This window comes from Nicotiana tomentosiformis, chromosome 4, assembly GCF_000390325.3.
Source record: "Nicotiana tomentosiformis chromosome 4, ASM39032v3, whole genome shotgun sequence".
Lineage (NCBI taxonomy): Eukaryota > Viridiplantae > Streptophyta > Magnoliopsida > Solanales > Solanaceae > Nicotiana > Nicotiana tomentosiformis.
Genome location: NC_090815.1, coordinates 44,811,296 through 44,829,539, shown reverse-complemented (window position 1 = coordinate 44,829,539; position 18,244 = coordinate 44,811,296). Strand labels below are relative to the sequence as shown.

Here is an 18,244-nt window from a genome sequence, read left to right as displayed (position 1 = left end):
AGGCATTGTCGGATTACTATTTCGGATTTCCTAAAATGTAATCCGCATTCGAATTGAATTAGACTCAGATCGATTCGGATTTTTGTTGTTCGGGTCGTATAATTATATTGGTTTTCGGTTTGGATTGTGAGCCTTATCAGACCTTCAAAACCATGTGATCTTGAGCTTCTTAATTAGCAAAAAAATGTTATTGGCACACCAGACTGGTAAACATAATAATTGCTGCACATATCATCTGCATTTTTCAGATTATAAACATACATAAATAATCTTAGCTGGTGCAAAAACATCATCAACATATAGTCAATAGGTTGAACCACTGAAGTCCATAGTAGAAAACTTAATATTAATAGTTGCTTGCAGCCCATGACAGTTGCTGCCCATAATAGAAACCAATGTCTTGCAGTACCGCAGAAGCACTGCAAATTAACATAATAGATAGTTCCACCATTTAGCAGTACCCTAGGCCAGCTTTTATATGTATATACATATATTAGATTTCGGATCGGATTAGTTTAAAATTGTGCCAAACCGTATCCGAATGTATATCCGAAATTTAAATCCTATTCCCATATCCGAACCATATAACCGAAATTTGACTACCCGAATAGCGTAAATCAGTTAGGATTCTCGAATATATCCGAATTGTGTATAACTAATTCCACCGGATACTTGTTAGCTCCCACCATCAACAGGTATCAGGTAACTTTATCCACCAAGGATTGGACAACTAATTTTTTATAATATTGGATTGACTAGCATGAATGGAGCGACATGGACACTGAGAACTCATATTGCCGACTCCAATTTGATTGTATTTGAGGCCTAGTTGTAATCGTACACTCTAGCAGGGCCAGCTTCTATTTCGAACTATAAGGTGGATAATCATGCCTGAAAATTCCATTTGTATCTTACTTGGATAAGGTAGATGATGATGGCAGGATCTGTCTTTTTGCTAAAAAAACTTCTGACATAAGTGACTCTTATTCTTCTCACATGCCCGCAAAATAAAGAAATATTGGTATATGCATGATCGATATATTTGTGTACCAGTAGAGCAGTGCTGGAAGTTAATAAGATTTAGTCCTTTGTTTTCCATCTCTCAATTACAACCTGTAATTGCTGAGTTCTCCGCCTAACCTGTGAAACAAAGATTTTCAGTAAGTTGGCACCAATTAGGCATTCAGCTGCACTCAGAAGAAAAACATGCAATTGTATAATCCTAACCTAAAGCAAGTAATCTCTATAACTTTGCTGCTTACTTCTGCATGCTCTTTCACAGGTTGATGCTTTCAAAAGTTAAAACAGTAGCTGAAATAATTACATCGTATTATACTTCATCTAAGCCCATTTATGTAGAGAAAATGTAATAACATTTTTTGTTGAAGATTTAGAAGTTGCCTTCTTTCCTTCCCTGTAATGGCCCCACCAGCAATCCCCAGAAAGTGGAAAATAATGAAATTATTCAAAGTGGTGTTGATATTTGGGAAAACGTTCAGACTTGCCCCCGTCGTTTGTGATTTGATCTAAATATATCCTTTGTTTCGGCTCATTATGCCCGTCACCAATGGCCCTCCAAGATGTGCTGACTGGACTGATTTGTCATTGATATTTTACCACATTGGCAAGATTTACAACACCCATATCTTTTCTTCCTCCCCCACTTCCTCCCCTTCCCCCTCCAGTCCAGCCCTTCTTCCACCACCACCTACCTCACCATTATCACCACCACCATTATAGGGATGATCATTGTTAAAGAAATGGACTTTGGGCTTAAATCAAACCCAAACACTAGCTCATGAGGTGAGGATTGTCCAGACCATATTAACGAGACCACCAATCCCTTAAAGCACCAATGTGGGACTCTTCACACCACCCCTCACGCCCAGGGCCGGACATGTGGAGCGTGGGCAATTTAATATGGAGGCTCAACATTGAGAAACAAGAATTTGGATCGATCCTGCTCTTATACCATGTAAAGAAATAGATCTTGGGTTTAACTCAACCTCAAAAGCTAGCTCATGAGATGAGAATTACCCAAGCCATATTAAGGAGATCACACATCCCTTAAAGCACCGATGTGGAACTTTCACAATCATCATCCACCCCCTCCATCTCTTCTTCATCGAGATCCACTGCCACAATTATTAACACCAGCATCCTCCTCCTTACTAGTTACTACCACACCACTACCGCCTCCATTAACACACGGAAATAAATACCTCAATGAATGCCCAAACAAAAGGTCCTACCAAAAACATCCTTTGCATAAAGATACCATCTTTTTTTAATTAAAGGTGGTATCCGGACCAGCTTGCGCACATCTCGACTAATTCTACAGGGTACCTGCTACCTCCCACCCATCACAAGTTCCGGATAATTCTATTCACCAAGACTTAGTCAGATGGGAGAAATACTATATCACAGAAAATTAAAATAAAATAAAATAAATTGGTGGAAGAACCCAAAGATCCGTCTCTCAGCATGAAATTACATTAGCAAAAGGGTGTCATATCCGCCTCTCACCATGAAATCCATCCACATCAAGGAAAGGGGGTCAAATCCATCAATTTATGTAGGGATCTCTTAATAAGAATTTAATGGCTGATTTTGGGGTGCATGAATCCGGGTTTCTATTTTCACAACGAGCTCCTTTTTACATATAATTGTTGGGTTTTTTGTAGATGTAGATGAACGAAAAAATAGAATTGGGGGATATATCTTGTGAATGGGTGTGAAGGAGAAAGGATTGTGGAATAACGTAAGGATCATGGTTTTTGGCGGTGTTTGTTGAAGGGAGTAGGAGAGGTGATGACGATAGAGGACGAAGATGAGGAAGGGCTAGTGGTGATGGAAGGGGGAGGAAATGGTGGTAGCGGTGGTAGCAATGGTAAAGGGAAGGAGGGAAGAGGAGGGGTAGGAGAGGGGAGGGTAGTGGGAAAAGGGGATAAATGGAAATTGTTTCCACCATGGCAAATTATTCCCACATGGAAACCACGTGGTATGTCACATCAGATCCATGTCAACCCCCACCAGTCCCCTAGGAGGGTCACTAGTGACAGGGACATAAATGACCCCATCTTTAACGCGAGGGCATCTATGAGCCGACGGGTAAAAGAGCATATTTAACCCAAATGGCAAAAGATAGGGGCAAATTTTGACTTTTTCCCCTTGATATTTTATTCATATCAGATCGTTAGAGTAATTAGATTTGCACCAAATTGTTATTATCTTATACACTTACGAGAACATCCTAACATGATTGCTATGTTGCGCAAACTCTTGAAAACAGCTGTCACACCAGTGTCGGATCTTCCAAAAATGCACTAATTTTGGAGGATCCGAGATGCACCTGGCAACATTTTTGGAAAGTCCGAGCATCATAGTATAATTGTTTGCAAAATATCAAGTAGACCTCGCAACATCTCCTTAATCCCATCTGAAAGCAGTTATCTTTAGTCGATCTTGCGCATTGCTACAACTCAGAACACAATAGTAATGAATCAGATTAATGAAGGCTCATGCTTACTTCAAAGGAACTTGTTATGAATGGAGAGAGACTAAAGTAATAGACTTTGGCACATTTTGCAAGAAAGGTTGCCAAGTGACAATCCAATTCAGTTAGAATCATCTTTCCTTTATTTGGATATTTAATATTTTGCAACAACCAAGTCGGATATGGTCCAATCACTGTACAGATTTCTGCCATTGGGAAATAAATGCAATTAAGTAGTTTAAAGGACTTTATCAAAATAATAATATTAATGATGATGATGATGATTAGATTACATGTTTTCCTATCCTCAAAAGCAAAAAGAATATTCTCTTTCAGCATTATTTACCTCGATGGTTGAAATCTGAAGGAAACAAATTATATAACTTGTAGAGAATGTGTAAGACAAGATAGACCTAAATCATGGGGGAGGAAGTGTCTCAAAAGACTTACAATCTAACGGGGTCCACAAATACTTACCAAAAAGTAGAATACAGTGCAACAAAAAAGTTCTATGCAGGCAATACCATCTAGTTGGGATTAAGGCTATACACTTTTATTAGGTCCAAGGTTTGATAGAAATTCTTTTTGTCTGTTTAGAGATTTGTGTGTTCGATGAAAATATAGAGAATCTCTAGTGTTAAAGAACCCCAAATTATTAAACACATAAATCAAGTCCAAATGGAACCTAATTGTGAGAAATTGTCCAGCCGACTCCAACTAGCTCTGGTTTGAGGCGGCGTTGTTCACTTCTTGTTGCAAGATCATTTGCAAATAAGGTTAAAAAACATATTTTAACTTGTAATGACAATACTCAGGGTTTGAATCAAGAGTGTACTAATTAATACTTTCTTTTTGTGGTGAAGAATTGTCAACTAAATAGAAGCTATATACAAGTTCATAACTAACAAGAACAAATATATAGTACCTCAACTCGCGGTTTTTTCCCTCGAAGCAGAGCATCAACACTTCTTTCAGTCTGTATTTTGTTCCAGAAAAAGAAAAAAAGCTATTAGGATTTGAAGGGTGTGGCCTGATGGTCAATGAACTGGGAGGAAAACCATGAGGTTTCAGGTTAAAATCCCAAGGGAGGAAAAACACACTAGGTGATTTCTTCCCATCTGCCTAAACCTTGGTGGGCAGAGTTACCTGGTACCTGTGCTGGTGGGAGGTAGCAGGTACCCGGTGAAATAGTGGAGGAACGTACAAGCTGGCCCGGACACCACCATCATAAAAAAGAACTCGAATAGTCGCCAGAAAGATTACAATAAATAAAGTTATGGCATATAAGTCATAGATTTCCTCTCACCCCTAGCAGTGAAAGAACCTATATTACTCTTTGACAGTAAGCTAGTATGCAAGAAGAACAAACAAGGGGATCAAAGAGGGTTATCAAAAAAAAAGAACAAGGGGATCAAAGAGGAGGGAAATATGTGCCAACATGTCAATACGGAGGCAATGCTGTCTAGCATGTGATGTTTTCTATATGAAAAAAACTATTGCCTCATATTGGTGACTAACCCGGTGCAGAACCCAGGAGTGTCTCTCCCTTATTTCAATCAAAAAGGGAAAGGGCGACGGAGCTTTCCTCTCAAGAACACTTTTACTACAGTTCCTGATCCGTGCTTCCTGATCACTTAAAATCACTGTTACTACTCCTCCAATCTGTAAGATTTGACAATTGAAGAGATCAGAAAGGAAACCCCCCCCCCCCCCCCCAAATAAAAAGCCAAAATCCAATACTAGATCAAGAAATTGTAAATGTTTAGTTCTACTATGTTGTACACGATTTGGGCGTGGGCGTGAGATCTGCATTGGATTTGGTCATCCTTACTTAGGTGCTTCGACTACACCTATTGCAAAGAAATATAGGTTGATTTGCTATGTGGTTTGACTTCAGGTGTATGTCATATATATGTACATATTCACACAAAGTATTAGAGCACCTTGCTATTATACGAAATAACTTATGAATAAAGAGTAGGTACTTACAAAGAATTTAATTATACTAGCTTTTTTTTAATAACTTCAATTCCAATCCTAAGATTTAGGTGATGACAAATCTGACTTCTAGATTAGCATCTGTGTCGAGTGCCCACACCCATATCCGAGCAACAAAGGTTATCTACATCTTTATACCAATCCTAAAACTACATAAATCACTTATATTTCCTACAAATTTCTGATGCTCAGGAAAATCAATAAAAGAAATGAGAGGCAAATATAAATTCGCTATATATTCCCATGATCCAAACCAGTAATTTGCCATTCAAGTCAAACTACCAAAAGCAAAGAAGAAATTTCCGATTATTAAACTAATCTAAACAAAAGAAAAAGGGGTAAAAAAACGTTTACCATAAAAAAAAAGGGACAAAAACAGTGCCCTTTCGTCAGAGTTAGGTCTATGTAGAATATTAAGAAACACCAAGTCTGAATGCTATACTGAAAGGATTTCCATGTTCAACTAGAGAATTGACAACTATAAGTAAATGGACTGCTATGATCACCAAGGCCCCCTAACCTTCCAACGCTCAACTTAGAAGAACCAGCTAAAAAGGAATCCCAATGCCTTGAAAGTGGAGGCTGAGAAGAAATATGCTTTTATCAACCATCTTTCAGATGCATTTAAGAATGACATTGCAATGTCCCAGAAGCAGAAATGAGGATTAAAGATATACCGACATGTCTTCAGCTTCGTTTGTGTTTCACCTAATGGAATGAAGGAGAATAAGTAACAGAAACTTCAATAACAGAGAGCTTGATATAAATAGGAAAAGAAACTGATGAATTGATATTAGAGCAAAGCAACTGGAGTTAGTTAAATAGGCAATAAAAAAAAAATGGCTGGAGATGGAATTCATCATCCCCACCTAACAACCCTAAGAAAGTAAAACAGGAAAAGGAAAACTAAGAAATACGACGTCCGATGACCACTTAGGATGACGAAAGCCCCACAGAAATCCTGAGAAGTATCTGCTTAAAGACCGAAGCATGTATGCCTGAATGAAGAGCTACACAAGTAACTCTTTTTCCTTTCAGACGGCTGTAGTGAGGAGGATAAGAGACCATTATGTAAGTGGGAAAAAGATTTGTACCCCTATAGGGCTCTGAGAATATCAACTAAGTTATAAACCAGAATTTTGGAGATTTAGTAGAGAGGAAAGGAAGCATTGAACGAAGTCAATGAATGTAAGTTTAGGTGGTTTTATGGGGACTGGATTTCAATTGAAGCTGGAGAACCTTATGGACGCAGCTTGTTGAGCGGATAAGACAAGTATTAGATAATATCTACCTGTCGTTCAGTTTAAGGCTGGAGATGGTAGGAGAATGATTTTGCGGAAGATTAATGGAGCAAGGGACTCTTAACAACATGTAACCAGTTCATACCCTGGTTTCTAAGCAGCATACCACAGTCCAGGCCTCTTAGTGAATGTAAACTAATGAATTATTTTAAATCCCGCATTAACAAGAACAAAATATTGAAATTTCTTTTTTCCAATTCATGCACTTGTCTAATTGGAGACTTGAAGTACTGGATACTTCGGTGTTGAGAGCTGCTGACAGTTGCATCCGTTAACTAAAGTCATTTTTTTCCGGCCCCTTATAGATCTAGCAACTGCGAACTCCCTTGGAGAATGATACAGAGAAAAGCATATGTTCTAACAGAGCTTCCCTTTTTTGCTTCAGAAGCTACATGGTAATCTCTATTGACAGGTGACAGCAACCATAAGAAGAAAAGGATTCATGTGAATAGGTGTCTGTCTCTGTAAGAAGGCACAGGCGAAAGACAATCATATTTTGTGATATTTTAATTGTGCTTCTGCTTGTAAGCACCTGATGTTCATTTCTTGGGTAGTCAATTGGGTGAGCCATCATCAGTTAAAGAGTTTCAGATTTTCAATGGATGGTTACTATATCCCATTTTTCTTAATTGGTGGCTCATTAGTTCGTAGTGCAGCACCTTAAGAGTTCATGTTTATTTCTCGCTAATCTTGATGACGGAATGCCCCTCGGTGCCTTGTCTAATAGAATACTCTAACTACACATGTCAAAAGAAAAAAAAACACACAAAAACTATCAGTTCTTTCCTCTTTTTTTTTTGGATAACTGAGAGATCCCAGAGGGCCACTGGCGCAAGCTTGAAACTCGGTCGGTAATAGACTCCCTCTACCCTTCTCCAGTTAAATACCAGGTTTTTGTCTGCACAAGGTTCGAACCCATGACATGTGACTAACCCAGACATCACATGTTGTGCTCTTACCACCTAAGTTGTGCGGACTCTTCATTTTTTATGCTGAACCCGTCTCGACAGGACACTGGAACGGGTGCGGGTGCGGGACACGTTTGGGATTCAGTCAACTAACTTCGGGTACTTTGACCGGAGTCCATGGACAAATTTGGGGGGGAAATTGAGATTTTGATTTCTCAAAATAAAAGATAAAATAGATTTCAGACATGGGAAATGGCATACCTTCAATATTATAGTCCTTTTGTCTCATATTCGTTGCTTCGTGTTTCAAGCCAAACAAAGAGAAACCAAGAATTCATCTTTATAGCTCTATTTTTATAATTTTGAATTTTCTTAGCCGGACCCCAGCACCCGTATCCATACTTGGATCCGCACCCCTGAATCTTAAAATTTAGATTTTGCCGAATCTGACTCTTGGATCTGTACCCCTTGAATCTTAAAAAATTAGATTTTTTTTTTTTTTTGAAACTGGTAACTTTTCTATATTTCATATGTAGCAAAAGAGTACTTAGGTAGTACTGAAACCATATATACAAGAGTCTCTAACTATCACTGACACTCTATATTGACTCTAAAACATCAATAATGGTGTCAGTAACATTTGTGTAGATCTGATTACACCAAAAACACAACAGTAAAATAAAGTTTAACTTGATCTTCTGCACCCCATTCTCCACATTCTCAAAACATCTGGAGTTCCTCTCTTTCCAAATTGTCCACCAAATGCAAGCAGGTATAATTCTCCATCTGGTCTTGTCCTTTGCCTATAGTCCTGTTTCCTCCCAACTTTTAATAGTATCTATCACCTTCCCAGGCATGGTCCAGGAAATGCCTTTGAGGTTAAGAATAATTCTCCATAGATGAGATGTTATCTTACAGTGAAGGAAGAGATGGTTAACTGTCACTGCTGTTTCCCCACACAAAAAGCATCTAGAACATAAAATGAAACCTTTTTTCATCAAATTATCTTGTGTAAGGACTGCTTCCTTAGCCAGTAGCCACACAAAACAAACAACTTTGTGAGGAATTTTTGTTTTCTAGATGTGTTTCCAAGGCCAATTGGCTATCTGCTGGTTGGAGTAATTTATCCTCTTGTAAGCTGCATTAACTTTGAATAAACCATTACTGCTGCCTTGCCACCATAGTACATCTTCGCCTGCTTGTAATCCACTAAACTGCTCTAGTGCACAAAAGAATTCAACCACTCTTTGTGCTTCCCAATCGTTGATATATCTTCTAAAAATGATGTTCCATCCTTGAGGTGTTCACATCTCTGCAGTCTGCTATAGTCCTTTGCTGATGTAGAGCTAAATTGAAGACTTCTGAAAAAGCCACATCCAATCTGCCAACTTCATGCCAATTGTCCTTCCAAAAGCTAGTCTTATTGCCATCAAACACTTTGATCTTGGAATCATCCCTCAACTCACTCCACGGTGATCTAATGGATCTCCATAGACTAACCCCATATGGTGTAGTGACCTCCTTAGTCATCCATTTGTCTTCCTGTCCATATTTTGCTTTCATAATGTTTTTCCCACAGGAGTTGATTCTCCTTGTTGAGCCTCCACAACCATTTCATTCTAAGAGCTTTACTCTGAATCTTCAAGTTCTTGATCCTTAACCCTCCAAGGTTCTTGCCAAAAGTGAGTGCTTTCCATTTCACCAAGGGGTAGCCCTTCCTTTCTTTGTTCCCATTCCATAAAACATTCCTCCTGATGCTATCCAACCTATTGATGATCCTTGTTGGAATGGGGAACAAGGACATCATATATGTTGGAAGTGCATCAAGAACTGAGTTGATAAGAGTCACTCTGCCACCTAGAGATAGATACTGGGTTTTCCACCTGGCCAGTTTCTTTTCACACTTCTCTATAACATTGTTCCAAATCCCTATTGACCGAATCCGACTCTCGGATCCATACTCATATCGAATACCCGCACCCGAGTCCGAGCAACTTAGCTTACCACTAGACCAAAGCCCTGAGGGGCTACACACAAAAACTATCAGTTGAAATAGAAAAGTTTAATACTGAATCTAAACGACTGAAAAACTTCTTAGATCACCTCTTTAAATCAAAGAGATACAAAAGTAATATACTTGCTTACCATTAGGCAACAAAAAATAGATACGAGAAGATGCTTTAAGGATATTCAAATGATGCTGATATGGAATGTTGTGTAGGACAGTAAAATAGAGAAGATTGCTTCTTTTATTAAGGAAGTCATAAGGAGTTCCACACATACCAGATCACACAGAGTAGGATTCTTAATTATATTCTCAAGCTGCTCGCCATGAGCTGTACCAATAAGCATAACTCCTCTCTCAGCAATTGTACGGCAAGCATGAACTTCAGCTTCAGTGCCAATCTCATCTATAATGATCACCTCAGGCATGTGATTCTCCACAGCCTCAATCATAACTTGATGCTGCATCGACGGGTCTGGAACCTGCAATCTTCTTGCCCCTCCTATTGCAGGGTGGGGAATATCCCCATCACCTCCTATTTCATTGCTTGTGTCAACAATAACCTGTCACAATGATCTCTAAGATGTAAAAATTTCCTTCAGTAGCAGCACAATAAACAAAACAGTAAATAAGATTTGAGAAACAAAGCAGGAAAGCAAAACCATAAAGCCAATTGCAATGGTTAGTTAACAAACCACTCTTTTATGAAGTTCATCTGACAAGACACGAGATATCTCTCGCACAACTGTAGTTTTACCAACACCAGGTCTGTTAAAATCAAGAGAGAAAAATCAGAGAGAGACAGAATAATATTTACAGGATAGCAAGGTCTACTCAACTGTGATGAAGCCTGATGTTTATCAGCTTAGTAGGACAACTTAGAAAAGATTAAGCCACGAGCAAGTTCGATAGTTCAGTTGAGCTCATATTAGGAACCAGTTATCCAGAATCATGAGGAAGAAATTTGTTGGCATCGTGTTGATATTTTTCCAAAGAAAAAAGAGGGATAGGGAAAGAAAGAATATTGTATGCATCACGATTGATATTGTTCCAAACATAACTTTGTCTCCTAGGTTAGACCAAAGCTACAAACGAGTACAAGCTAACTCATTATCTCGAATCAGATAGGCCAGAAGGTAAGCTGCTTGGCTTCAACTAATTGCCTTAGCCAGTTCACATTCAATGACAACTTTCCAAGCCTCCAAAAAGCAATAGCTGCTGAACTGCTTAAAATATCACAGCATGCACTTCCTAAATCCACTTGATACCTAACTCATCTGGTTAACCTTGGAAATTGTGGCCACTTAAATTGGAGTTTTATTCAGTATGTTGAAATGCATGAAAATCTGGCAGTGCTAGAGAAGGGACGCAATTATTAGCTAATTTAGCAATGCAACATACCCTCTCACGTGAACACATGGAAATCCTTTTGATATTGGTGGCAGTAAGACTGAACTTAGGACCACTGCCTGCTCTAACAGCTAGTGTTTTTAAAAAGCGAAAGTGCAATAAAGCGACAAGGTCCATGGCGCATGAAGCAAAAAGTGAGAAGTGACATGCTTCTTTAAAATGAAACACTTCTTCAAAGTGAAGAGCACAGTCTATGAAGAAAAACAAAATACTATACATATATGAATTTAGTGCTATAATAGTAAAATTTTCATGATATAGCTAATTTTGATGTCAGATATACAATAATGTCAATATTAACCCAACTCCTCAAAGTTGAGATCAAACAAATTGACGGTTTCTCATAGGGATCACTTTGTGCGCCGTTGTTTGAAGTGCACAATTATCTTACGCCCATGAACTGATGGCCCTTCGCTTCGTATCCCCAACATTTTAAAAGCAACTAAGTGATGGCTTTCAATGACATTGCTGATACCATGTTAAAATCTGCTACCATCACAAAAAAAAAAACTCCACTTGTTGGAGAATGAAAATAATTATTTATTTATATATTTTAGGTCAACAACAGATGTTAAAATAAAAGTGTATCCAATCTAACAACTTAAACTTTTAGATGAGATGGTTACCCAATTCAACAAGGTATCAGACAAAAGTCTCGCGTACAAGTTTCACTGCTATACATTATCAAAAAGAAATTCCAATTTTTTGCCCATGAAAAAGGATCGCCCCACATGAGTGGGCTTGTCGAAAACACAATTAAATAAATAAAAGTTTGCCCTGTAATAGCTTAAGTTTTTAGGTGGGGTGATCAAATAATTAAACAGGGGAAAAGAAGCAACAGTAGGTATTGACATCCATAATAGATGGATCTTTTAGGTAAAAACACAGAGATTATAAGGACAATGATAATGTTCATGGCGCAATCCGTATTTCAAACCCATAAATAAACAATTTGACTATAAGAGTTTTATGAGAACCATTATAACTCACAAATCTTCTTGTGATATTTAGAGATGACCATTTTGCTTCTGAGGTAGCATATTATGCTCACTTACCGTCCAACAAACAAAATGCTCTCACCAAAATCAAGCAAATCCCGCACCATGTCAATCCGTCCCCTGGCCCTGCCGACTCGGCAAGTCAAACCAATGACTTCCCCCTTCCTATTCCTAATTGCAGAAATGCGATGCAAAGTACCCTCAATGCCAGCTCTATTATCTCCTCCAAATTGTCCAATTGACTTGAGGACACATTGTATTTCTTCCATAGAGACCTGCTTAAAAGAAGAAACATATATAACTAAGATCTTCTAATAATCTCCTAGCATCCAGTTTTTACTTTTTGTGTTCCTTCAGCAAAAGACGAATAACAGTCAAGATTTAGACATAACTAAGCTCTTCTGATAATCTTTTAGAGTTCAATTGTTGTTTTGTATTTCCTTCAGACAAAGACATTTTAGAGTCACTCTAATACATTCATCAGATAAACAATTCAGCCTTAAGGTTCAAGACCACTACTTTCTTTCCTTTTCCTTTTCACTTCTTAGTATACTACAATATGCTTCCAGTGTTCCTAAGCAAGAAGTGCACTAGTCATCATCATGACAAGAAATGCTTCGATATTTTTCATAAAGTAGAGTAACATCAATACCTTTAGTGTTTACCTCAGTGTTTCGGAGGTATCGCCTACCAGAGTCATCTGTGTAGTGTGCTTGCGGCAAACAGCCCAAATCTAATATCACCTATAAACATTGCATAACAATTATCATGCAAAAAAAAAATTACTGATAAACTACGTCATAATAAGAAGCTTAACTTGTTAGTGGTAAGAAGATCAATCTAGTCAGATTACAAAGATGACAATTTGCAGAACACTGATCATATTTTTTTCAGTAAGAGACCTCCTCGACACCAGAATATCAGCAAAAGATACCATCTTTTGTAGGCGCAGTTAAGTTGCTGGCATGGTTAAACTATAACGCTAACAAATCAAGATCAGCTCATTGGCTAACGGTAAGATTTAAGGCAAACCAATCACTTAATTTGCTATTCAAGAGATAAAGTGAGTCAAGCTAAAATTAACAAGGAGAAATCCGGGTATTTCCTCCTTTTTCGAAGGTATCCCAAGAGTCGTGACTAAGTATTACTGAGGATTATGATGGAGAACTTCCCATCATTAGAAATAGATACCTCGAGTAGTTGATCTTGGCTGGGGTCACACGAAAGTGTGTCCCTTAAGTCACAGGGCAGAATCTGCAAAAAGAAGAAAAGGAAAAAAAATTATTAAAGTTCATTTTGAAGCACGATATTCCATTACCTAAAGCAAATATTTAGATAATACAACTGCACAAGAGATCAAAATCACAGTATGCTTAAGTGACCCTCCGACCCCAGCTATCCAGCCCTTTGTTTGGGAACAAATTACAAAAATTACGACGAACTATAAAAAACAATTTGCCACTGCAATGTGCATAGTCCTCTAAACCTGAAATATAAACAAGTAAACCACATTCCACACTAATAATTAAGGGAGGCAAGATGATCCTTGTGCGACACTCACAAGTCACAAGTTTTAAATAGAGGTAAAAGTTCATTCTTGAACAAGTAATTACCTCATTTAATCAACATATCCCATTTGTAGTAATCACTATCCCATATTCATGTTTTACTCCTAATCTCTATTTAGTTCCTTGTTAATTTTCTCATAGGTTTTTATGTGTTTAGTATCAGAAAAGTTCATTTTCTCATGAGTCTATATTTTCCGCGAAACAGCTCTAACAAATTTCATAGGAAAAATAGAAAAATCTCAAGTACTCCATGGCGTTCCCAAATTTTATAGTCAAACTAGTAGGAGTCAGTAATGTGAATCAATAACACTAAACTTCAAATCCAACTAGTTGGTATATCTATGTAGATACCAATTCATGATCATATAGAATAGTCATGCATCAAATTGAGAGTAGTAAAATGTATGGTTTCTCCCTCATTTCACTTCAAACTTTAAAATCTAGCAGACATTTCTAAGTTTTTTTTTCCTCTTTCTAGCATCTTTACGAAAGCACATTCTCTCAAACTTCCTCCTTTATTCGAATTTAAGACTAATTATGCAAACTCACATTTTTAATAACAAAAACAAATACACAAAAGACAGAAGAAGCACCTGAAAGAGGGAATTCATATCATCTTCAGAATGAGTATTACGAGATGAAAGGCGTGCTGAAGTAGCATAAACTACACATAATTTTCTTCCGGCACGAGAACGGTGGCTAAGCCATAGCTTAGCACGCATCAACGTTCGATAATGTGAAGAACTGAAGAAGCGAAATTTTTTCCTTTTTACGGCTGGACTAATGACGCTAGTGACTGCAGACATCAATAAGATAGAGCCCATTTCGTATAACAAGTTTTGACCAATTTCGCAGTTGCTCTTCACTCCATTGAATCAAGATTATGCCGAATTGTACGGAGTGTTGTATCTTTTCTTTTTTTGCAGGTGGAAGTTGAATTACAGCTTGTTTGGATGGTTGTTGCCCATGTTTTTATTATGAATTGTACTGTGTTGTATTGTAGTGTATTTTATTGTATCGTTTTATAATATATTGTATTGTATTATTTTATAAATATAATATTTGAATAGATTGCATTGTTTGATGTTGTTAAATAGCATTTTGTTGTTTGGTTTGACTGTATTGTATTGTATGGTAATCGATAAGTTTACTAAAATATACTCAATTATTTAAATATTAAATTTATCAAGAATTACGCATAAAATAATTTAAGAAAATTTCTTTCTACTAATTTATCACTAAATATGTCTTGTAAACAGATTAAGTAATTAAATTCATGCAAATTCTAACAAAATTAGCAATTTTACGTTGGAGTTGGAAGCGGCAGAAGTTCTGGAAAAAAAAAAAAAGGACAAAGACAAAGTAGATTATAGGTGGGAGATTTGGAATTAAAATTAAAAAAAAAAGTAAAGGGTAAAATAGAATTATGGATTAATAAGTTAGGGCATAATTGGAAAGAAAAATAGGAAACAATCCCACCACACCAAATCGGTTATTTCAATAAATGGAACTTTTCATTATTCTGGAACAATGGATTTAACCAATTTTTTAAAAGACGTGGGCGTAAGGCGAGGCGTAAGCCCGAGGCACGGGGCGTAAGCCCTATAGGTATTTAATTTTTAATATTTTATAAAATAATATAATTACAGTAAATATTTATAAACAGGTAAAATTGCATAAAAATTGAAGAAAACAATAAATATGTGAAATATATATATGTGCTCCATTCCCACAAAAAACTAGTCAAAACAATCTATTATACGTATTTACAAGCACAAGTAACTTGAGTCTAAAAGAATAAAGTTTTCTATATGGAGAAACAAAAAGGATGACTACCCTGCAATTTGAACTTTGAACTTGATGCTATGAAAGAGAATGGAGTTCTCTTTGTATTTGTAAAAAAAAATTGAATATTTGTTGCTTTTGGGAGATATTAGCAGACTAGCGGACAAGATAAAAAATTAGAAAAGACCATGAATTAGGGCTTTAATCTATAAAAAAAAGGTTTTAAACTTTTAAATTTAACACATTTCAGTTCTTTTTTAAAACTTTTGAATAATTATCAAGCCGACTTTTGAGAATTTGGGTCTTATATGAAAGACTTATTCAACAATTTTTGTTTTAATTTGAAAAAGTCTTTGGGCTTACGCCTCAATAAAAACAATGCACCTCAAACGCTCGGGAGTACGTCCCGAATTGCTGGGCGTACGACTCTTGAGACTTTCGCCCCACATCATTGCTACGGGGTATTTTTGGTGTGCCTCGCCTCAGGGCTCGCCCCGAAAATGCCTTTTAAAATACTGAATTTAATAGTACAATAAAATCAATTTTAATGAAACAATCAAAATAAATATTATTTTAAAATAATAATACAATTTGTTTTGGGTTAACAATACAATAGGAAGCAACGAGTAACAACCATATAGAGTTGGAAACAAAGTGGTCTTATTATTTCCACGTGTGTATACTTTTTGGGGCAAATGAAATACAGTACTCCCTGCCTCATAATTTATGTGACATGTTTAATTGGGCTTGGAGTTTAATAAAGATAATTGTTAAAATGTAGGGAAAATTACGCGATATATCAAGCATTTACATTATATTTATTATTTGTAACTATACTTTCAGCAAATTTATCCTTCGTAGTTATATTTAAATTTTATAGCAAATTCAAAAAATAAGAGATTAATTATTTTGAACTGAAATAGAGCAACAAGCTCTCATAGCTCAATTGGTTAGAGTGCTTGCTTAGCTAGTAAAGGTCTTGAGTTTGAATCTCAACAAGAATATTTTATTTTTTTGTATTTCTGTATTATAATTGCACGAATGAATATAACTGTAGTGATAATTAGATAAATTATAATTATTAGGCTCTAAACTATAGTGATTTATAAAAATTTCTAATTATTTTGTTATTCAATCTTAGGTTCACCGTCTCTTAAGGTGTTGGGACAAGTTCAGAAGTCTCACGATGCATCAGATTGTCATATAACTTGCCCAAAAGAACATCAGATATGTTATAATGGAACTTGTGCTTGCATAAACCAACAAGAATATCTTGCTGGAGCTGGTTCATTAAACAAGCCTACTCATATGCATTGACGGATGTAGAGTATAGTTATTGGGTTTTCGGAAACTCAGTGATCCTGTATTTTTATTAAAAATTTCATTAAATATCTATAAATATATAACTGTAAACTCAGTTATTATTGTATATTAACTTGAGATTACAATAGTAACTCATAAACTTCAAATTTTAAATCGGTCTATGCTCATATGCAACACCGATCGTGACTGAAAAAAATGTCTATAAGATTGTTTGGGTGAAAACCCGTATAGGGTTGTCAGAATTAAAAAATCAAGACATTATAAGGAAGTAGTATACGATTATGTCCTATTTTATATTTTAACATATACAAAGATTGTTACTCCACCCCCTCTACAAAGAAATATGTCGATTTGGTAAGTACTTATTTTGAACAAACAAAAAAAAAGAGACTAAGTGGATACTTTTTTTGAACCGAAGAGAATGATAATTTAATTCTAAACATTCTACTTATAATTTATCTGTCACATATTTTTCTGTGACTTGGATCATAAATTTTAAAGGAATTTTGCTGAAAGTATAGCTAAGAATGGTAATAGAATATAAATATTTGATGTGTCGCTTAATTTTTCCAAAATTAAACATAAGAAATGATTATTACATAATGACTTTAAGTTATATATAATGACATTATAAAAAATATTTACATAAGCAAATCAAGTATAAAATAGTGACAAGCAAAATTCCTATAATAAGTATAGGGACAACAACAACAACAATAATAATATACCCAGTATTATTCCACACGGGATATGGAGAGGATAATGTGTACGCAGACCTCACCCCTACCTTGTGATGATAGAGAGTCTGTTTTCAATATACCCTGACTCAAGAAAGCATAACCACCACATTAATAAAAATATAGACAAGAAAGGACAATATCAAAAAGTCATATAAAAGTAAAATAAAAATAAAAAGATAGTAAGGTGATCAACGATGAAAGAAAATAACGATTAGTCATAAAAATCTACTACCAACGTCCCTCTGAGCTGAATTTTCAGCGGAATAAATACAACTTTAAAAACCACCTTTTATAATAATCCAACATCCTTCTTCCGCCATCCACCACCCCAACTACCACTTCACTATCAGAGGCGGACTTATATGTTAAAGTGATGGATTATAAATTTTGGCAAAAATTTTATATTTATATATATATATATTTTAAAAATAGTTAATTTAAAGCACTTGTCACCATAAACACTAAAAGTCGAGCCGAATACTGTGCCCGCCGCTTAAAAATCGTAGGTTCGCCTCTTTTCACCGCTACCAGAACAATAACAAACCCACTTGAAAACCACCTTTTATAATCATCCAACCTCCTCCTCCTTTCTATTTTCCACATCTCTCTCCTTCTAAATAACTAAATCATTGCAGTCCACTTTAAAGACCATTTCACCAGAAAATCTAATTTTCGGCAATTATATCTTAAAAAGGATTCAATAAGAGTTTGT

The 18,244-nt window shown here is 36.2% G+C and overlaps 1 protein-coding gene across 15 annotated transcripts; it reads right to left on the bottom strand.

The window, feature by feature from the left end:
• Window positions 1–204: 204 nt before the first annotated feature.
• On the bottom strand, window positions 205–14,633 carry LOC104121125 (uncharacterized protein ycf45). 15 transcript variants are annotated; one of them, XM_070199749.1, is made up of 11 exons: window positions 14,278–14,633; window positions 13,308–13,370; window positions 12,782–12,859; window positions 12,174–12,391; window positions 10,404–10,476; window positions 9,987–10,271; window positions 5,015–5,158; window positions 4,422–4,472; window positions 3,353–3,475; window positions 1,051–1,140; window positions 205–419 (listed from the first exon to the last, which is right to left on the bottom strand). In XM_070199749.1, the coding sequence occupies exons 1-10, from the start codon at window positions 14,506–14,508 to the stop codon at window positions 1,081–1,083; spliced, it is 1,326 nt and encodes a 441-aa protein (XP_070055850.1). In that variant the 5' UTR covers window positions 14,509–14,633; the 3' UTR covers window positions 205–419; window positions 1,051–1,080. The 15 variants fall into 15 exon arrangements, 14 of the variants coding, with proteins under 14 accessions (XP_070055850.1, XP_070055852.1, XP_070055849.1 ...); XM_070199748.1 differs by having other exon boundaries at window positions 321–891; XM_070199751.1 differs by lacking the exon at window positions 3,353–3,475 and having other exon boundaries at window positions 14,278–14,631.
• Between the last annotated feature and the right edge of the window lie 3,611 nt (window positions 14,634–18,244).

Excerpts from the sequence above, each read along its gene's own strand:
- LOC104121125 (XM_070199749.1), bottom strand. The coding sequence starts at position 14,508 with ATGGGCTCTATCTTATTGATGTCTGCAGTCACTAGCGTCATTAGTCCA. Across the intron at positions 5,159-9,986 it reads ATCCTACTCTGTGTGATCTG|ATTGGAGGAGTAGTAACAGT; the intron begins GTATGTGTGGAA and ends CAAATCTTACAG. Across the intron at positions 4,473-5,014 it reads ACTCCTGGGTTCTGCACCGG|ACTGAAAGAAGTGTTGATGC; the intron begins GTTAGTCACCAA and ends AACAAAATACAG.